This window comes from Pieris napi, chromosome 1 (genome assembly GCF_905475465.1).
Source record: "Pieris napi chromosome 1, ilPieNapi1.2, whole genome shotgun sequence".
Classification (NCBI taxonomy): domain Eukaryota; kingdom Metazoa; phylum Arthropoda; class Insecta; order Lepidoptera; family Pieridae; genus Pieris; species Pieris napi.
The window spans coordinates 3,011,616-3,034,545 of record NC_062234.1 but is presented as its reverse complement, the minus strand read 5'-3'; the positions used below and the strand labels follow the sequence as shown (position 1 = coordinate 3,034,545).

The following is a 22,930-nucleotide window of genomic DNA, read 5'->3' as shown; positions in this document are numbered from 1 at the left end:
TTTCTGTAAATTCCATATTGACTCAGTGACTCACACCCGTGACGCACACCGCAGCGTTGAACCGAGAATGACGCCGCGCTGTGCGGCAGTACACCTCCCCACTTTACCGCGCTTGTCCCTCGCCGCCGACGCATACTGCGACGGAACAAGAGAACATTCTCGACGTTTTTCATATGATTGAGTGTCCGGCAACGCATACCGCATACCGCAGCGTTGTGCGTCATGATCACCAGACCAAAGCTTCAATAAGAACTCGCTGGCCACGTCGCCATGGCGTCTTGACTTTTTCTGCATCACACGAGTACCATCGCGAATTTTTCCAGACATTTCGACATTGTTTTAAAAATTGTTAGGCTCAGAATAAAGTTAGTTCAATATAATAGTTAAAATATTGATAACAAATACTTACTGGTTTAATTTTGGTATTGATCGGATCTTGCAAAAAATATGGTATGTACCACAATTTATTTTTTAATAATAAACGGCGCCTCAAATATAAGACTCTTGGGCCGTGGGGTTACAGGTGCTAATTAAAGATTTAAGTTGGCGCCTGGTAGAGTGTACCTACCGGTGACCCCAGAGCTAGTGCTTTCCTCACTTAACGAATAATAAGTATCACAATACAGCGAGGAAATGCTGCCAGTGCTAAAGAGACACTGCCACAGGGACCAACCTCTTAAGTTTGCTTTAATTTTCTTTTTATTATTGTTATAAGAAATTTAATATATTAGAATAAAAGTATGAGTAAAAAAGTACTGCTACAACTTTTATTTATTAAAACAAATTGTTACATACAGCTAATATATATATATGGGTATAATCAGACAGCTTGAGCATGCAAAATTGGTATTTTCAGAATCATTTAGAACCTAGTATGAACATTGTTATAGATCAAGCTGGCCGTGTTCTGAACTGAGTTATGAAATACCACAAAACTAAACGCTTTCTCCTATAGAGTGATATCGACAGGGGAAGCGCAGTGCAAGAACTGAAAGAAACAGTACATGGTTGTTGCTCTGTAATCTACCTAATCCTAGGTATAAGCTATTAAAGTCCCGCTATAATTGACGTTGGATCTTCGACTCCCGATTTCACTTTCCGAAGGAAGAGAACAGCTTCACGTCCATCTACTAATCTGTGGTCATACGATAGCGCTAGGTACATCATCGGTCTTATTTCAACCTGAAAATAAATATATATCGTTAGAAACGTCGGATAAATTTAAAATTATGTTAAATAGTTGTAAATTTATAACAATACATAACTTCAATCCGGTCAAAAAAGTTTTTTATTTAAATAAATATATATTTTTTTATTTATTCATAACCACCTTACCACAGCCTAAATCAATCTGACAGAGATAAATAACTTTAAACTGTTAAGAGATTGTTTTCGTTATGAAAAAGGGGATCTTCTTTATCTTCTATATATTGATATTCTACCTTATTCTCTCTGTCTGGGATTTTAGAATAGCTGCCTTGCGATTCTGTAACTCACTTTTCGAACTCTCACAGCGGTTTTCGCAGCGGCGGTCGCGCTCAAATCAGTTGTGAAGCAGTCATTTTATGATTTAGCATTCTGATAAGGAGGGAGCTTGTAGTTTATGCTGCGAAAACCACTGTGTGAGTCCGAAAAATGAGTTACAGAATCGCAAGGTTGAACTGTATCGTAGGCATCAACGGCGTAAGGTAAAAACAATTGAAATTCAAACTATTAAGTTATGTGAAATGGAATTAGAAGTTTTTTGTACAAAATTCGACCGAATCCAATTCAAACTCTACGAAAATTATTACCTTTCCATTTATTGCGACTGGTCGTTGGAAAATCGCATGCATGCCCAAAATTGCAGATTGAGGCATATTAATTATAGGCATGGACAACAGCGAACCGAATACACCTCCGTTACTAATTGTGAATGTCCCTCCTTGCATTTCCGACAGTTGCATTCTCCCTTTATGTAGAAAAATAATGTATTTATAAAAATAATATAATAATAATAATGTAGTAGGTAAAAAAAATATTAATAATATTAGATAAAAATATCTGGGTTTATAGCTCATAACACGAACTGTCTCAAGGTGTAAGACAGGTATTTATTTATGAATTTATTAGTAATCTTACAGCTAACATACATATTATAAAACAAAACACTTTACATAGATAAACAATATATGTACTAATATGAAATAGAAAATAAATAATTACATTAATAGACAAAAAAAATTAATAAAGGAAAACTGAAATTTAACATTAAACACACAACAACTAAATCTTAATATATCAAAGAGAAAACTAAACTGTTACTGCTAAACAAAGTCTTCCCGCCTCTTCAAATATTTCCTCATATCGTATTTGGTGGTGGAAAATATTTGTTTTATTTATTTTTATTTATTTACGTATTTACACTTCGTTGCATTACAATATAAAAAATTTACATAATTAAATGTAAAGGAGGGCAACTGGCGGCCTTATCGCTTTCAAGCGATCTCTTCCAGGCAACCACTGTGAGAAAAGAAAAAATAAATGTATTAAATTAGATAAGGTAGGCAACCAGTGCAAAAATACATATTACATATAGGTCGTTATTAAGAAGAAAAATAAAACTAAACAGGATAAAAAAAAACAACATTCTCATAATAAGTGTCATAGATATATAAAACTCGATATTTGACACGACATTTGATTCGATAATTCTTGTTCATTTAACAGGTCTCTACAGTACATCGAGGACTTATTAGTCCATTGTGAAAAACATTTACGAGTATATATATAAGCCTAATAAGGCTTTGATACAAAGACAACTACTCTATAACTTTGATGACGTTTTTAATAAACCAAAGTATTATAGACCGGCTTATTTCAGTTTGGCCATTTTTGAGGCAAGTAATTAACGATAATAGCCGTGTTACATCCCACTATCTATAAAAAAAAACAGTAATAGCAGACTTAACTAAACTCGTCTCTTTCTGTCAAATTGTGTGTACGTTGTTATGAAAAGAAACAGATGCACATCAAAGAGATACAATTAAACCAATCAATTTTTTATGAATAAGTGGTCCACCATTCAATCTTAACAAATCTATAGTTACCCACCGGCTCTTGCTTTCTCCGCGAGCGCGTTTATCGCAAGTTCGATGCGAGGGTAGTCCATCGATTCTACATTTCGCAACACAGGTGTCACTAAACCTCTTGGAGTCGCCACAGCTACAGATATATCCACATAGTCTCTATAAATAATAAAACAGATGGTAAGTGTACTTACCACCACTTATCTTATCACCTGTTATTCATAGCAAATTGAGGTAGACTTTTAATTAAATTCTTTCACACACGTTTACTTCACACACCCACAACTCATGCTTTAGTTTTATTTTGTTCATAACTTTAGTTTAGTCTTAGTATGTAGTTATCTCTTTGTAACGTTTCAAAACTCACATTACATATTTTCACTAAAAATCTCAAACATTTGTTCTATGCTGATACAGAAAAAAATGTTTAATTATAAGTTTGTGTAATGTAAAAATCATCAAGTAAAATACAGTTTACGTGTCAAAAGGAAGATACTGGCTGCCAACAACACAGGGAATCCTAGTGTGGGGACTAGTGCACTTCATTTTACCTAAATATCCTGTTATTGTGTATAATAAAGGTTTTTCTTTCTGTATTTTTTCCATCCACGGAAGGCTGGGATTTTACCACAGGACTTCTGCAGTCCTATTATAGGCCTCTCTCACAAAGATGCATTTATTATTATATATCTAACTTAGGACCCAACTGTAATCGATAGGCTATTAGAAGTGGTGGCATATTTTCCAATTTTATATCCAATAAGCCGTATCTTAATATTAAAAACCAACAATGAAAATAAAATGTACCTTTAGATACCACTATCATGTCCGCACGGCTAGACATTTTTTTTAAATTATTCGGCAATAAATATTTCTTATCCGGTTTAATGGTGAAGTAATTTTTGAAAGAAATGAGAATGAGAAGATCGTTACGTCAACGAACACGTTAGGTCAACTTAAAAGTAATTGATATTTACAACTACAGTGTACACTCTTTATAACGAATTCCAAGGGACTGAGCGTTTTTATTAGTTATAGAGAGGTTTCGTTATAGGGAGGGAGAAACAATGTACGGGTATAGGGTTAAACCAAATAAATTGTACTCGTTTTTTCGTTATAACGAATGACGTTTTAAAGTTTTTACACTGTATTTCAAATACATATATAAGAAAATGGATTTGGTTTTAACGAACCTGTAAATAACATCAGATCCAATGATAACAGCATTCAAGACGGGTTGGTCAAGTAAAGCATTTGCAGATGCTTTTAGGAACGGTGACATGAATGATAGCTTCACCCCCCATTTCTTCGTGAACGCCGCTAGATTCGCTTTGCGGAATTCCAGCAGCTTACTTAAAAGTAAAAATTTTAAACAAATAAAACAGGAAATCTAGTATTTTTTTAACGTACGAACGGAACTTATAGGTAATATAAATAATAAAATAAAATATAAATAATTAATTAAATATATTTAAAATCAATGGCGCTACAACCATGCGAATGTTAAATAGAATAGAAAGAAAGTCCATTGGTGCACAGGCGGGTTTCGAACCTACCTCAGCCCTTCGATTCTGTAACTCACTTTTCGAACTCACACAGCGGTTTTCGCATCGGCGGTCGCTCTCAAATCAGTCGTGAAGCAGTCATTTTATGATTTGGCATTCTGATAAACAATAAACTACAAGCTCTCACCTTTTCAGAATGCCAAATCATAAAATGACTGCTTCACGACTGATTTGAGAGCGACCGCCGATGCGAAAACCGCTGTGTGAGTTCGAAAAGTGAGTTACAGAATCGCAGGGCAGGGATGAGAGTCCCACGCTGAAGTAACTGACACTAGTCACTGTTCATATAATATATAGATTATAAGTTATTCATATACCGGCACGTGAAAGTTAGCGACTTTGTATTCAATTACTTAATATATTATTAAGGCGTTTTGTCAAAGATACCACAAATAGCACTCTTCTTTTCGATACCTCATATCACATTCATTAAAGGTTGTCAACATAGCACACGTATTCTGTGCATCCTTCAGTCTTTCGGCGATGATTTTTCTCATTTTGTTCATCGGAACCGGATACTCCGTACGGGAGCCGGATATCATTTGCGTTGGATCGCCAAGTCTCTGTGCTGCCAACTGTAAATTTAATTAAATATATTTAAAAAAAACTTTCAATGATGATCTGGCAATGTGTAAACTTCAAATCTTAAACTTACCGTTGGGCCGGCTGCTTTTGCGGCTTTAGCTGGAGCTGCGGCTGGCGCGGCAGCAGGTCTTGCGGCAGCGGGGGCGGGAGCAGCAGCGGCGGGAGCAGGTGCAGCTGCAGCAGGGGCGGCTGCTGGTTTGGCAGGAGCAGCGGCTGGAGCTGGCGCCGCAGCAGGCTTTGCTGGTGCCACGCCAGTGACGTCTACCTGAATTTTTTTATTAAAAGAATAAAGATTTGGATGGATAAATAATAATTTCTACAATAATTACCTAAAAATAAAAATTCTAAATTTTGGTGTTCTTTACGTTAACATAACATACATGTATTTATATCGTTTTGAAAATAAAATCATCATTTCATTTTCGAAATTAGTACCGCCTAGCAGTCAATGAATGTCGTGTTACATATTAGCTGAATTATTAATTTATGCCTATGAAAGTAATACAATTACTACAAAATAAATATTAAGTTCACAACTTCATTTAGAAAATAACACAAAGAAATACGCGTCAAAAGCACGCACAAATATTTGGCATTAAATATATCTCAACCATCTTTCATTATTGCTATTATTGTCAATTTTTTAAATTTAAAATACGCCATTATCCAAACATTGTGGACATAATATATTGTAGATTCGAAACGTTTATTAATAATTATTAAATTTGAGAGCAGTTTATCGTATCGACTTGATGAATATTAAATGTTTGACAGTTACGAAACCCACGAACATTTTGTATTAGATTTATTTTTCTTCTATATTTTTTGTTATAATTTTCCAATCCAATTGGAGACAAATACAACAAATCAAAACCATGAAGATCTGTTTTAGCCGTTCTTGAGTAATAATAAAAATAGCCTTAATAAATTAATAACATTAAAATGATTAGTCCCTATCTATAAAGTTGATAATACCTGGAACAATGGCTGCTGAGATTTGACAGATTGTCCATTTTTAACGAGCATTTTAACAATCTTCCCATTGCCTGGTGACATAACAGGAAGAGCTGTTTTATCGGTCTCAATCTCCAGCACCACCTCGTCCATTGCCACTGCATCTCCTTCATTTTTTATTAACCTTAAAGCCAAAGAATAATAATCGTTCCAAATTAGCTATGTATTTGTCCCAAATGAGGCACTGAAAATATATCCTTTTTACGTTTATATTTGCAAATCAATATGAACAATTCAAAAACTAATGAATTATAAGTATATAAATGACACATAATATTTGTAACTTTTAAAAATAAAAGTAGTTAAACCATGGTTTTCCTTAAATACAAGAAATAAGCGAAATTTTAACTCAAACTCAAACTCAAAAATGTCTTTATTCATATAGGTAAACAAGTACACTTATGAATCGTCAAAAAGAATTTAACAGTTGTAAATTTACATTTACTACTACTTTAACTGTTACTACTTCGATAACATAGCAAGTTGTTTGAATACTTTCTGACTTGCTTCAAATTTTAAATTACACTAAACGTAAAAACACTTTGATTATGAAATTTTTGTAGGTTATATTTACAGACTAAAAACTTAAACATTTCATTAAGAGTTTCATTTATCAAAAAAGGGGTTTAATAAAAAATCTTATGGGACCTCTTTCTTGATCACCTAGGTCAGTCCGCGGACGGCGTAGCTATGCCTGAACGTACATAAACTCGTACAGGAAACCTCAGCCTTATTTTTTTTTTTTTTTAACTCTGCTGTTAGTTATAACTCACTTTATATCGCCACTAGACACCGAATCTGGAAACGTCGGTGCCTTTACATCTTCGACAGCGAGCAGAAACCTGCTTGTATGGATATGCCTCTGGTTGCTACATACCGGTATTTCTACGTTATCCCTAAACCTAGACAAACAAAGAAAAAATTAACGGCAGGACAGCAAATAATTGTTGTATTTTTGGTAAGAAACAAACAAAAATCATTTATTCATGTAGGTAACACCATGTACACTTATGATCGTCAAAAAAAAAATACATTAAATGCTTCTAATTTTACATTTACTGCCAGTTCTCAAATCAAGGGCGTAGAACGGAAAAGAACTGGCAATAAACTCTCCGCCACTCTTTTAAATCGCCAATTTTTTGTTTTACACAACGTTTGTAAGGAGCTGCAACCATTACACCATGTTCCACATGACATCTTAAGTAATAAATAATAATAAAATAAATTAAAAACTAAGATTTGTCATCTATCAGCAGGAGGTATGGTGAAATAGGAGCACGCACTTACATTCTCTTGGGAACAACACGCAAATACATAGTCGAAACAACTAACATCACCGCATTCAAATACGACCAGTCACCAAGTAGATCCTGGCGTGTAGTTTTTTTATTTTTACCTATATATAACTGGGGGCAAACGGGCAAGGCTTACCTGATGTCAAGTGATACCCATAGATTGCCAGAGGACTTGTAAGTGCATTACCGGCCTTTTAAGAATTGGTTTTATAGAATTCTAAGTCGAATTGGTTCTGAAATCGGTTTCACAAAGTGGTGGTGCGCGGCAAAAACTGCATTAATAAACACTCAATTGTGGAACGACCTCGAAGGTCGAGGTGATACGGGTTTGTATGCTATAGGCTGTAAGGGTATTTCTGTAGCGGTAGCTTCAATTGAATTTTGATCTAGAAAATATATATTAACTAGCTGACCCGGCAAACGTTGCCATGTATATATATTATTTCCAGGAAAAAATTTTTTAGTTCTAACTACAATAATAAAAAATAGGGGTTGATCGTAGAGGGGTGAAAAGTAGGGGTATGTATTTATTAGGGTTGTATGTATTTTTGTATGCTGTATCATAAAAAAAATTGTGTAAAAATAAAAAAATATGTTTTTGGGGTGAACACCCCTTATCACTTAGAGGTTTGAAATATACTTTTGAAAGAGACTATGATTATGCATAAAAAAAATCATAAGAATCGGTCACGAGTGTGACACGAGAATTATATATATGTATTAGAAGATATGTATTTCAAGAATACATGCTTATACTGCTTAACTTATAACTTGTAAACTACATACCGACTGAGTTAAATGGTATAATTAATGGTTACTTGAGAAGTTTATAGGTATTGTAACATATTGGCAATATTGATTACCTTGAAATTTGAACCACAGATTGTATTTCATGTTTGAGATATACGATGTGATACTGTTCTATATACCTTGATGTTGCTCGTGCGATCTAAAAACAGAAGTAAATAAAGCCTTGGTATTTTAATTTATTTTCGGTATTTTATATTAATTATCCTAATACTTACAATTCTACATAATCTGCGTCTAATCATGTTACGATAAATATAATTTAATTAAATGTATATTTCTTCCAATAAAACATCTTTCAGAAAATGTAATCACTGTCAATGTGAGATAATCTTCTTTTTTTGGTGTCGTAATATTACGAAAGAGGATTTAATTATTTTATCTCCTAGCACTAATAATATATTTTATATGACCAAAACACTCTTATTTTCTAAACATTAACGAATTATTCAATTCCCTTTATTAACGAAAACATTTTGTAGCTATGGATGTCACAGCATAGTTTTGAGGTTGCTGCTATTCGATACTAGATGTCACTACAAAATTAAAAAAATGTAAATAAGTATTTATCGAAACTACTTCTACCTTTTAAACTTGATTCCATATAACTATGTTTTAAATTATGTATATTACAAAATTTTTTGTAAATTTAGGGTATTTTTATTTTAAAAATTATGATTTCAGAGGACAAGGAATAATTATTGATTCCTAACACCCAGTCTGTCGCACATTTATTAATTTCTAACTATATATCTGTCAAGTTTAAATTAATTTTAAAACTAGTGTCATTCTAAAGACGAAAATGTGAATGTTTTTGAGAATAGATTGATGTTTTTAATCATACATGCGACTCATATCATGCCGTTGAGTTTCAAGAATATATTCAGACATACGATTATGCCCACTAGGTACCTACTATAAATTTTCTCACAAAAACTTAACGAAGTTCTTATTCTAAGTTAGCGTTAAGATAGGGGTCGCTCCATGAAAATAATTCAACCAAAAAATAATTAATACAACACCAAAAATTTTAAAGAAATTTATTTGTTCGTAATATTACTAAAGATTATAATTTTTCTCACTGTTGAATACGTCAATAAAGTTTATTTAAATTAATATGATGTGCTTTAAAGCCTATTCTTATTTATAGAATTATATCTACTGCTCATGAATCAATAAAAAAAGCGTTAAAAAGAAAAATGCTTTACACCAATTGTAAGAGCTTTTCTTACTTTTTCTGATAAGGAGGAGGAGGGGATAAATAATTGTACTAAATCTGATTACGTAGTACTTGAACGGCGCTAATTAACTAATTTGTCTTGGTTCGGCGCAGTTCCGATTGTCCTAAAAACATATATGAAGTTCTTAAGATAGTGTTTACTTATACGTCAAAGTCATAGCTTTGACATCGAGACATTCCAACGTCATTATCCAATATACATATGTTTTAAATAAAGCGGGTTACAAAGTTGTATGTAAAATATTTATAATTAATGTACTGCTACGAACGAATACAAAAAGAAAATGATTACGTTCCGTTTTCACTTCATAGGTATAGTGTAATGCGTGTATAGCGTAATCGCAATGTAGTTTAATTTAATTCGCAGTTAGTATAACTTGGAAGAGATTGCGATGCGAACCTTTGATATTTTAAAAGTCAAATCATTTATTTCAATTAGACCATCTAAAATGGCACTTTTGAACGTCAAAAAAAATATATAAAGAAGATTCTAGTTGCCCCTTCCAAAAGGTAGTTTCGTGTGGAGAAGAATGGGCAAGAAACTCCACACTTACTCTTTTAAAATAGGTTTACAATATTTTGCTACATTTGTTAAATAATTATATGTGAAGACAATGTACTCTTAGAATAAACTACTATACTAACAAAGTTAGTATACATGTTCCTCACATATTTACAAATATCGAAACCGTAGAATATTAACATTAAAGAGTAATAAAAATATTAAAAAAAACACAACAAAACAGTGTGTGAGATACAAAAAAAAAAAAATTACATTTGTAGCATTATAAATTTAAAAATAATAATAATAATAATAACAAAAATATGTTAAAGCAAAAAATCAGCAACCAATTTGATTTTGTCCAGGCTCTATGATTGTCCTATGGAGCAGGACCAGCATGTATCCAAGCATTCTTATCTTGAATACAATCATATATCGGTTTTATTCCCCTTGATGCACAAATGTACAAGAGATATACTGTTATTACTAAATACACATATTGATTGAAATGAGCAATCGATAGACGCGGCCCGTTTAGGGACGCATAGATTCCTAATCAAAGATGCGGGCTGCACGAATCTTAGCAAATTAGTAGGGGAGAAGTTACCCCTTGCCACGCCAGGGTTGGCAATCTCTTTAAGAGTTTATTAAATGACGTATATACACTTGGATTGGGGTAAATGATTTGCACTTTAAAGAGCGAATTATTGACTTATATAAATAAAAATACTGACTAGTGTTTAGAGATTACTGTCGAAAGGGGGATATTTATAAAATATTTTGTTGCATCGTTGTTTGAATTACTGTTTCGTATTTCACAAAAGAAGCTACCATTACATATTAACCCAATGTGTATATTTACATCACATACACAGAAAAAAACAATACAACATTCAACAGTAATAAATCAAAATACACAAAAAGACCATGTATAAAACATGGTTTTATACATGGTCTTTTTGTGTGTATACATGTCACATTTAATTTAAAACGTCAGTTAATATATTCAGTTGATTAATTATTTTTATACATTGAGTTATGTTTGCCCTTTACAAGAGGTTAGGTTTGTCTCAATTATCTGTATTTTTATGAAAGTGGAGATTACCTGCTGTACAATAATTATTTCAATGGGAGTCGAAGGCAAATGTTGTAGACCAAATAAAAAACATTTACTACGTGATACGAGAAGTTATACTCGTAATTATTGTGTATGTTTATATAATACTATTATTTATAATATGTGTGTGTTGTAATTTGATTTTCATTTTATTAATTTTTAATCATTTTTATTATTGCTATTTAGGATCAGAAAATTGTAAATACTGTATATTTCACTGTTAAGTTTAGGTTTTATTTAAATAAATATAACTAGTAATGTGTCATTACTATATTTGCTGTTGTTACCTATATAATATATATAATTTCCATGGTATTAATTATCTATACCTGTATTACTTAATTCGTATAACTAATTTACTTGATTCATTGTAAATATATACGTAAAATTAATCTATTTATTTATTTACACTTCACTGCCTTATGCAAAAACATACATATAAAATACAGGTTAGGCGGGCGGGCGGCCTTATCGCTAACAAACGATTTCTTCCAGGCAACCCTAGTATGAACCCTAGTAGAAACATCAACAGAGGGTAAAGTACAAGAAGTGCATAAATAATGATCAAAACATAACATGTAACACTAACTATAACGAAAATAAAGTAAAGTATATAACTAGCTATATTTACCAAAAAGACAACCCTAAAGCGGTCAAGAATGTAGTACTATCTTGAGTGGTCACTAATGTTCACTCAAAGACCTCTTAACTACATCTCTACGGCAAACAAGCGGCAGACGAAGGGTCACTTAACAACTATACATATAATTGTGATCATTCAATTACGTTTACGAAGATTAATTCAAGATCCTATTCCATAGTTTAGTTATATTTAATATAACTTATACAGTATGTACACTATACAACTTGAGTTTACACAGGCCTCTAGGACTAGGAGGCTTTTTGGTCTCTTCTTCGAGAATCCAGTTAAATACAAGAAAGCATTTATAACACACGAAACGTTTTAAATCAAAACTTGCTCCTTATGATAATACAAAATTGAAAACGTACAAAAGAAGTTCCTTAGAACCTTATATAAAAGAAAATACACTCACTACTAAGTACTTTATGGGGATTTTAGGGTATGACTCTCTAGAACTTCGTAGAGATTAGGTTAATTAAATATGGTTTGAAGATATAACCAGACAGAAAGTGCATACATGCTAAAAAAATTAAATCAGTGGCGCTACAACCTCTTTAGGTCTGGGCCTCAGATTTCTGAATCTGTTTCATGATCATTTTTCAGTCTAATAGGCAAGTAGGTGATCAGACTCCGGTGCCTGACACATGCCGTTGATTTTTGGGTCTAAGACATGTCGATTTCCTCACGATGTTTTCCTTCACCGTTCGAGCGAATGTTAAAATGCACACAAAGAAAGAAAGTCCATTGGTGTTTTAGTTTGCGTTGCCGACCTTTGAGGGAGTAAACTCTAACTTTTAATAGTTGAAGGTCGTCGCTAAGGGAAGGCCCCCACCGGGAGTCGATTCCACAACTTAAAAGGCTGAAAGCAATGTTTCAAAGGAAAATAAAACTATAAACTGCCTTCAATATACATACTGAAATCTATGAAGTTTCTTTCACATGCTTGGGGACTTATGATTATTTTTATAAATGATACTCTTTTTTTACAATATCCAATTACCGGCCAGTACTAAAAGATATAGCATAGACATTAGGGTGTTTACTGGACCATATCATAAACATTACAGTGTTGCAAGCAAAACTACGATGAACTTCGTAAGCAAGGCCGGACCGGTAAGTTGCGGACCTAAGTTATTAATACTTGGACACATTGTTATGAAACAGCTTGGTGAACTAGCCACTGATCGATAATTTTTAATATATATATATATATAATTAATGATTTTATTGACTATCGTTAAAATCCTTTATCAAAGACTAAGTAGCCTTTGTGTGATAACTCAGATTTGTCAATTATATCATAATTATATTAACCTGAAGTAACCAATTAAAAGCATCGTATTACAATATTCTTAAGTGAATATCGCCATATTTTTTTTATAATTAAGAAAGAAAAGAAAGACAATATTTATAACACATAATATAAAAAGTACAGTTTATAGAGAAAGTGCATTAGCCACTTACGATTCTCTGTGTCGAGGCCATCTAGTTTCTTCCATTTGACATATTAATGATTTTAGATACTTCACGTAATACATCCTACATAACACTTACTGTAATCAATTTAACTTCTGTGGCATAAGAATACTTTAGGTTTGAACATAAGGTTTTTTTTAGTATTGATACTCTCTTTACTTGAAGGACCCTAAGTCGAATTGGTTCAGAAATACTAAAAGATGTTTTAGTGTTTACGTTACTAAGAATGTATATAAAGAGCAAATTTTGTTTTTGAGAAAGTGATTAAGTTGAAAGCGCCTCTAAAAGAGAAATACGTAGGGCGAAGAAAGTGCGTTTTTGGATTGCTTATATGTATGTATGTGGTGTTTTGTTTCTAAAAATTCAACCGTTGTCTAACCCTTAGAAGTATTGTTTAGGTTATTTGGTTTCTAAACATAGGCAAAAAATTTGCTGTAAATAAAACTATCGATAAAAATTTACCACAATTTAGCACATGCCTACTTAGTCACCGGCCTTGTCGAATCTTTCTTCGGTTGTAAGTCCGGTCTTTACCAAGTTGGCAATTGGATTTATTGTATAAATAGTTGAGAGAATTTGCCCAGATTTATAGTTTGTCTTGAACAGTAATTGCTGTACAGCGATATTGTCTAGCAAATTAAGTTTGCGATACAAATTGTTGCCGAAGTTTCACTTAGCCAGTTGTTAGGTACTTAGTTGTTCAAGTTATTACTAGGCGATTTCAGATACGAGATACCTTTGTTTAATTTATTTATGCATTTACGAAACAGCATATAGTTATAATATAATTTAATAAAGGGCTTCAGTCACACACTTACAGGTGCTTAAGTATCGAAGCAATGACTCATAAGTTAATTAAAGAATGTGTTTACACTTTGTCACATTTATAGAAAAACAAATAACATAACGCATAAAAATTATAAGGGATGCAACGGACATCCCTAATGCATGCAACCTTAGTAAGGAAAAAAACTAAAAAAAGAAATATGATGGGTAAAGTGCAATAAGTGCATAACCAAATCTTATAAAAAAAGGGTGCGTGTATTTATGTATGCGCGCAATAAGTTGTACTCCTCTGGCATTATTAAAAATAGTTTTTGATTGCATGCAAATAATTTAATAATCAAAGACTGGAAAAGGAATCATTATAGTTAATAAAGTTCAGTTTACATTTGAAAAATTAATCTAAAATAATAAAAACAAAAATAATAAAACAAACTAAAAGCTAATTTCACGTATTCATGAATTGCGATACAATACAAAAGAATAAGAAATACAAAAGTCACGATTGAGCAGGATAGGATATGGTTAAGAAATGTTTATGTAGTTTTTTCAAGATGTTAGAAAATATGTTAAAACTTACTATATATTGGGTTCTTAGATATTGATATAGAAAATAATTTCATGACTGATAGACATTTCCTATATGTAAATGGTCGCATGAATGCGATTACGTTCATCTGGATAGCAATTAAAGGAAGGTAAGGGCACATTTCCGCCGGAAGTACCGCCCCCCGCCCTCTCGGCCTTCATGCATCCTTCTGTATGAAAAAATTAAATGTATTTTCTAGAAACGAACGAGTGATCTTCTAGTGCTTACTAAGATCGAACTATATAAAACTTTCGGAGCAGTCTTGGTATTGTAGTTTAAGTTTATATTCAAGTTTTCACTTCTGCCGGCACTCCCGGAGTGCAACCTGTCGTTTTTTTTATATAGAACAGGGGACAAAGGGCAGGAGGATCACCTGATGTTAAATGATACCGCCGCCCATGGACACTCTCAATGCCAGAGGGCTTGCGAGTGCGTTGCCCGCTTTTTAAGAATTGGTACCTACGCTCTTTTCTTGAAGGACTCTAAGTCTAATTGGTTCAGTCAGTGGGCAGCTGGTTCCACATAGTGGTGCGCGGCAAAAACTGTCTTAAAAACGCTTAGTTGTGGAACGACGTAGCGGTGATACGTACGTAGTTATGTACTTGGATATAAAAATCTAACATAGGATTGACGCATTGACGTACTTGATGTGACACTGTAAAAGTTACTTGCGATTACTTAAGATCGAAGCTAAAGTAGGTCACAGATTAGCAAGTCTAGACGGTCGGAACACGAACCAATTTGTTTAACATGACACTACATCATTCCGGGACAAATTCAAAGGCCCCTGAAATTAGAAACCGAGTAAGGAGAAAATGTTTGCTTAAGTAATGCCTTTGATATCAATTGGTTTAGGTATCACGTTTTATATTTGCCAAAATTAAAATATTTTTACTATTAGACGCCGTCCAGCTGGACGACCATATCAATGACTGGTCCGAATTCCGAAATTCCGAGACAAGACTAAAGTCCAATACGGTTAATTTGAGTTTCCATGTCTCCATTATGAATGAGAAATTAAAGAAAATTTACATAGACAATATATGTTATCTCCTACCATACATACTCTTGACAATTATCTGGAAGTTTTAATATATATCTCAGTGTGTTTGCAATAAATATATTATTTAGTATTTTTGACACGGCCGATCGCCATGTTTGATTTCACTTTTTTTCGCTATGTAAAACACTTGTTTAGACGCACATGAAATTGTTTCGATGATCGACCATTTTATTTAATTTAAAAAAAAAATCGTGAGTGTTTGTCAACTATTATTGAACTTATATTAATTTTCCCCTTATCCTTGAGTCGGTAAAACACTGTGCTTTTTATTCCAATACGATTTCCACTCTTATTGCAATCCCAAGAAACGATATTTTCATAGCGCGGAAAGTGGTAGGCATTTAAGGAAAAAAAATATAATACGTATACAATTGGAAGGATCTTCAACGATTTTTAAACTAGAAGCAATGTCGCCGCGTTTACTACTATTTCATTTAACAATATTAGTTTATGAAAAAGATTATTTAATTACAAAACACATAACTAGTATGAAGATAAAATCTCTATCTACATATAAGTATATTTTAAGCATTGTATATTGTAGGGAAAAGTAAATGTGATCACTATACCACAAATAAAATTTGCATACAGTATAATAATTTATGTGGCACGAAGGCCAAGGAAGTAGTACATTCAGGGGAGATTCGGAAACCGGTGGAGCCATTGTGATGAGGGAGCAAGACTTCCGTTCAGAGCATTCGCATAAAAATCCTGTTTTAATTTATTGAAATATTTTAAAAGATATAGGCCATATAATATAAAATTGATAATAACGCTAATTTTTAGTATTTATTTGATTTAATAAACTAACTTTAAAACTTTTTACACGCTTTATATTAGCTTCACCTGTATGTATGTATGTATGTATGTAACCGACTCCTTCGGACTCGATTTTGACCCACTTAAAACGGACAGATTTATTTCAAACGTTGTACACTTATAAAGAATCAGCGACAATATTATATATAATACAATATTATATATAATTTCATAGGTTTAACTCGAAAAAACAATGAATTTTTTTTAAGTCCACAAAGCAATACGATTAAATTGAGACAACACGTGTTGCTGCTAGGACTAAAAATTGGAAAATAAATATATAGACGAAAAATATGGCACAGAGCGCCCCACGCTTTTTCACAATAATACCAGTATTTTTTGTTCATTACCGTTTTCAGCCTAAACTAGGAATTATTTTTCACTTTTTAGTTTGATGTGCTTTAAAAGCGTGTTTTATAGTTTTTTTTAACTATATTTATTATCTTGAAGTCAAAACCTATATACAGTAGTAGGATACTATATATAAGTATGTAGTATATACGAGTAGTTACTTACATAACTACTATAATGTAATATAAGATTTGTATTTTTTTTCATTTAATTTAACTTAAATAACGATAATATTTTATTTAAGAAACATATTATTAAGTATTTTCTTATAAAAATGGACAATAATATATCTGTTTTGCTGACTGTATTTTTAGAAATTTTGGCAACTACTTTAGACTTAGCTCAAGTATATTCTTGAACATGAGCAATAAATTATTCTCAGTATTACAGGTTTCTCAATCCGAATGTAACAAATACATAGATGTTGTAATAATGTGCGGCAATATTTTTAGATATCATAAATTAAATTGTGTTTTATTAATTTTAAATATCTCATGATAAATATGGGATTTTACAAAAAACAAAGGAACACTACTGCAATAAAAATAAAGACTTAATATGTTAAATTAATGCCAATTTTATTGAAGGACAAATTAAAAAGCTCATTTTAATCTATTATGCACAAATCTTGGTTATACTAATGCTATATTATGTACCCTTTTTTCTTATTTATATATTCGTAACAGACTATAGAATAAGAAATCATAAACAATTTAAAATTCTCTTTGTCTCTGACGTAAAATTGAAATGAAGTCTGTGGATAGCCGGGGAATGGCGCCGTGGCGGGAAAGTTTCTTAACCTCATTGAATTTCATCTCCATTTACATAAGGAAAAGATAAAGACAAGATGCCGCCATTTTTTTGAGGGGTGGATGGAGACTTATTTATAGGCGTTTCATATCGAAATGCGAATTTATAGAGCGAGCTCAGCATTCGTTTCATTGAGTACATTTGAAGGGTGTCTTCCCCTAGACGTTGATTTACGAAGAGATGGTCTTTTTTAGTTATTGCAAACAACGCTTTTACTTATTTTTCATATTCACTTTCCCATCATATATATTATGTGTCTTATATACTAATAATATAAAGTACATGACTGAAACTTTAATTATTGCTATGTGTGTAAGTTAATAAAAAGTGAGAATTGCATGACTATTTACTTTGGAAGTTAACTAAAAGCATATATGTATTACGGTACACTATGAACATAATATAGGTTTAAAATAGCCGAAGGTAGACGCAACATTAGTCACGTTTTCCATAGACAGAGCTCATTCACCGAATAATATTAATAACAAATAGCTAAAACACTTACACCACAAGTTATAGAGTTACAGCGACATTTTCGATTAATTATTTAGGTCCCTTTTTAGTTCTGGGCCTCAGATTACTGAATCTGTTCCATGATCATTTGTCAATCTTATAGGCAAGAAGGTGAACTGTCTCCTGTGCCTGACACACACCGTCGACTTTTTGGGTCTAAGGCAAGGATTCCTCACGATGTTTCCCTTCACCGTTCGAGTGAATGCGCTCATAGAAAGTCCATTGATGCATAGCCGGGATCGAACCTACAACCTCAGGGATGAAAGTCGCACACTGAAGCCATTAGGCCAACACTGCTCTGCAATTAATTATAATGGGTAAAGTCCAGGGTAAACGGCGTGTTGGTAGAAGGAAGAAATCATGACGAAGAGTTGCTGCATCTGGCACAGAATAAGACACGCTTCAAGAGACTGACGGCCAACCTCCAATAATGGAGAGGCACTAGTATTTTAATTAAGTTTTATATATTTACATGATTAATTTTCATTGAAATATCACAGTTGATGAGGTCGCAAATCTGGTCACATACATCGCGGGTGAAACGGTCGGAATTTGATTTAAATTTATGTATAAGTCTGTACTTTACACCACAGCTACGGGCACAAGCCGTTCGTCTCAGCAGGTCGCCTTTTCAATAGCAGACCGTATCCGTTTCATGAGCACTGAATAGTTTCGTAATTTAATCAGTACAGTTATTATTAATATACATAAAATGGTTTAACATTAAGAAACGTAGTAACGTACTGAATTAGACGAATTTCTTATGTTTTAAAATATAGGTTTTCTCAAATCTATATATAAATTACGTGTCACGTTGTTTGTCCGCTATGGACTCCTAAACTACCGAACCGACTTCAATCAAATTTGCACACCGTGAGCAGTTTGATCTAACTTAAAAGATAGGATAGCTTACATCTCAATTTATACTCGCAATATTATTTTATTGAAAAATATTTGTTTATTATTTGATAGTCACAATTCTAACAGATGTGTTGAAAGTACCAACGTTTCAAATAAGCTACAATTTAATGGCATTACCACCAAAAAAGCATGGTGGTCCCCACGACTGGTGTTCTCCTACCGTTTCCCTTGAATAGGTTACTACTATGTAATATGTATAACTAAAACCTTAGCCACAGCAACGCTTGGCCGGTCTGCTAGTAGTATGATAAATCAGACCTAGAGGTTTGGTTACAATATGTGATTAACTTTATACAACAAACATAGCCCCCTCCGTGGTTTAGTGGTTAACGCACAAGGCGTATTATGTGAAAGTTCTCCTGCGCTAATTGATTTGAGTTCAAAGGTTGAAGGTTGTCACTTGTCCTAATAATTATCAATACCAAATATGCATATATATATGCCCCAATGTAGTATAAACATATAATAGATACAATCATATTGCCGAACGAATGATACGCATAACTTTTTCTCAATTTATATATATTTATTACGTATTATATGGGGAAGAGGACACACAATTCACTTTTTAAATAGATACTTTGACTAGGCTTTAAGACCAAAGTTTTCCTATGTGAAACAGGTCATGACAACCTTAGCTATACAAGGAAGAATAAAATATATCGGCAGTACCTAAACAGACGATTCATTATAATTTATAGTTGTATCTACGATATTAGTGGTTTCGTTCCCCTTACATTCCTCTTAGCTACGAATTCAAATTGATTAACGACATCTTATACCCATACATGCATAGAGGAATATCAATAGAGTACAGATATAGAACATTCTATAGAAACTCCGTCGTTCCACAACTGAGCGTTTCTTAAGGCACTGTTTGCCGTACCACTACTATGTGGTGCCCACTAATTCTTAAAAAGCCTTCTGGCAATGTTAGTGTCCACAGGCACTATCACTTAACATCCTGCCCGTTTGCCTCCTTAAAAATAACAAAACCTTACAAAACTGCTTAAAACTTCGTGGCAATTTTTATAAAACTTCCATAACTCGTTTTAACGCATTGTTACATAGATAAGATATATCTTAGAAATACACTGCGAATACTCATTAAACATTCCTTATTTTTGTTAGCTGTTACCTTAAAAGACAATGGTTATGTTATGTAAAAAAACAATGGCGCTACAACCTCTTTAGGCCTGAATCTGTTTCATGATCATTTTTCAATATAATAGGCAAGTAGGTCATCAGCCTCCTGTGCCTGACACGCCGTCGACTTTTTGGGTCTAAGACATGTCGGTTTCCTTACGATGTTTTCCGTCTTCGTTCGAGCGAATGTTAAATGCACACATATAAAGTCCATTGGCGCACAGCCGGGGATCGATCCTACGACCTCAGGGAAAGGAGACGCACGCAAGCCACTAGGCCAACACTGCTCACGGCTACATTGGCTGCACGGTTATATATTGTATCTACGTAAAATTTTATATAATACTATGAAGTTTAACGACAAATAAACACGACGATTATGATTCATACAATTTCATTCTACAAGCTCCGTTAAAAATATCAACAACAAAATACTGAGGTTTTCATACGTACCTACGCACAACCCTTCCCAAATCCATCTTAAAGACGTACATCAAACGAACACACTTTTCTACCCTTGCTAAAATTGTAAAGAAAAAAAATCCCCAAGTAAAGACGCAATTATTTCTCCGCAAACTTTACTTTATTCTCCTTCACAAATTGCGTGTACTATATTAAAGCAAATAAAGTTCAAAATTGCCAGTCAAAATAATATCGTTGCGTATAATATCTTGTAGTTTCGTTCGCTAAAAGCACTGGCTGTATCAAAGAAATGCGTCTAATGAATGTATTGATAGCTCAAGCTATATATGTGTATAAGTATTTTTTTAAAACACAAATGTCCCTGGTGGTGTGCGTGAAGAAGGGGGAAGGTAAGAGACGCTTTCTTTGGCCCCTATTTTCTTATAGCTCGACCGAGATGTTTTCATTCTTTCTAGTATATTTCAAATTACATAAACACACTGTTTCAAGAAAATCTTGCCCTGACATGACTATATATACCTAAATATCATATTAAAATTGATCTGCGGATATAAATAGACTTTTAAAAGGTAATTTCGAACGTAATATTAATATTTTAGGTACCCAAATCGATCATAATAAAACTCTAAATCTCACATAGCTATTCATTGTTTTATTCTTATGAAACCAGTGTTAAATTGAAAATAAATAAACGATTTTCAAATATATTAAGGGTTATTGAGACCGATAGCTGAAACGTGGCTTTAAAAGCAAATTAACGGTTTTAATATTTTTTTTCTACATTATAGGCACATAAACAGAATAAATCTTTATTTAAAATCGGATTATATAATAGTTTAAACCGAGTCCTTGAAATCTATTTTCGACATTATTTTCATGTTTATTTACCAACGTTTAAGAGTAGCTGGTCGCTCAACAAATCACCCCTTATTTCGCCCGACTCCGTCGATCGTCTCAAAGTTGCACGCACACAAACGCACGCCACTATTCGCGATTACACCGACGCACACAGGCAAACATTTCGCGAGGGGCGCTTGGCCCTTACGAACTCCTCCTTATATTTTCTTTGTTATGTAAAAAAATAATAATAGGAGAAAGGGGATCTTAAAATCGATACTCAAATACAGTGCCACGTATTGGGCGTCTTTGGAAAGTTTGGTGGTAGAATGGTTAAGCCTAATTTTTTCAACCAAATACACAAACAATTAATTTTACTGACTTAATTTCTTCATAAAATACATAGCTAGAAATGAATAGCAATACTAAAGCTATTAGTTAACACTGAATGGTATTTATATTAATTTTAATTATACGTATAAAACTTGTAGGTAATGTTATTATTAATTTCGACATGGAACTATCAGATATTGTTTACACACAATGTACACATTTAATTTATGTTCTTTTAAAGAAAAAGTCGACAATTATTACACTACATTATTTAGCTTGTCCCAGCTGGATATCTTAAAGATATTTTCATAACATTGTAGCCTATATTGCTAGATTAATAGAGCATTAGAATACTGATATTTAAAGTCGGTCCACTAGATTTTACAAACATACAATTTTTTTTTCTCTTTACAATTTTAGTAGATGTTTAAAAAAACTCACCTTCGTCTGACACACTCATCTCGTTTCAAAATCAATTCTGAACTAAATGTTTAAATCCCTTGATGACCTAAAACCCATTGAACATCAAAAGGGAACCGGTTATCAAAAATTGTCGTTTTCAAACAAAAGTTGAGTCCAGATGGCCGCGGCCGCGGATGCTGCGATCTAGAACTGGTTTTTTTGAATAAACTTTTGTATTAGCTATTTTGATTTATTCGATTTTTACTGAATGCCATGTGGGAATTAAACTCAACAGGTACCGTCGTGTAGAAATGTCCAGTGATAAATAAAAAAAAGGCTATAAGCTGTTGAATGATTTTATTGGTTTATGACAAATTTAGTTTATACACTGTTCCCAACAACTTTTATCGAGTTTTAATTTAACGTTAACATTAAATATTATTTAGCAACATGACAGGTGTGTAGTGTAAAAGTTATTAGGAATAGATATCACGCCCGTGATAAAAATCGTCAGAAGGTTTTTAAATTGACACACTTGTATATGTAATTAATAAGATCGAAATTATACATAATAACTGAACTTGTTTAAAAACCTTTTAACGGTACAATAATGCCACTGGCGTATATT

General features: G+C 32.9%; 1 protein-coding gene across 2 annotated transcripts; it reads right to left on the bottom strand.

The window, feature by feature from the left end:
- Nucleotides 1-801: 801 nt before the first annotated feature.
- Nucleotides 802-22,375, bottom strand: LOC125058106 (dihydrolipoyllysine-residue succinyltransferase component of 2-oxoglutarate dehydrogenase complex, mitochondrial-like). Of its 2 annotated transcripts, none has more exons than XM_047663097.1 (10): nucleotides 22,342-22,375; nucleotides 8,391-8,476; nucleotides 7,006-7,134; nucleotides 6,194-6,356; nucleotides 5,289-5,483; nucleotides 5,048-5,208; nucleotides 4,262-4,420; nucleotides 3,094-3,227; nucleotides 1,794-1,951; nucleotides 802-1,182 (listed from the first exon to the last, which is right to left on the bottom strand). In XM_047663097.1, the coding sequence occupies exons 4-10, from the start codon at nucleotides 6,323-6,325 to the stop codon at nucleotides 1,048-1,050; spliced, it is 1,074 nt and encodes a 357-aa protein (XP_047519053.1). In that variant the 5' UTR covers nucleotides 6,326-6,356; nucleotides 7,006-7,134; nucleotides 8,391-8,476; nucleotides 22,342-22,375; the 3' UTR covers nucleotides 802-1,047. The 2 variants fall into 2 exon arrangements, with proteins under 2 accessions (XP_047519053.1, XP_047518437.1); XM_047662481.1 differs by lacking the exon at nucleotides 22,342-22,375 and adding an exon at nucleotides 8,553-8,661.
- Between the last annotated feature and the right edge of the window lie 555 nt (nucleotides 22,376-22,930).

Coding starts and splice junctions, on each gene's coding strand:
- LOC125058106 (XM_047662481.1), bottom strand. CDS start 8,579: ATGATTAGACGCAGATTATGTAGAATT. Junction 4,421..5,047: donor TTTAATGAATGTGATATGAG/GTATCGAAAAGA, acceptor TTTACTTTTAAG/TAAGCTGCTGGAATTCCGCA. Junction 1,952..3,093: donor CGCGGAGAAAGCAAGAGCCG/GTGGGTAACTAT, acceptor TTCTACATAAAG/GGAGAATGCAACTGTCGGAA.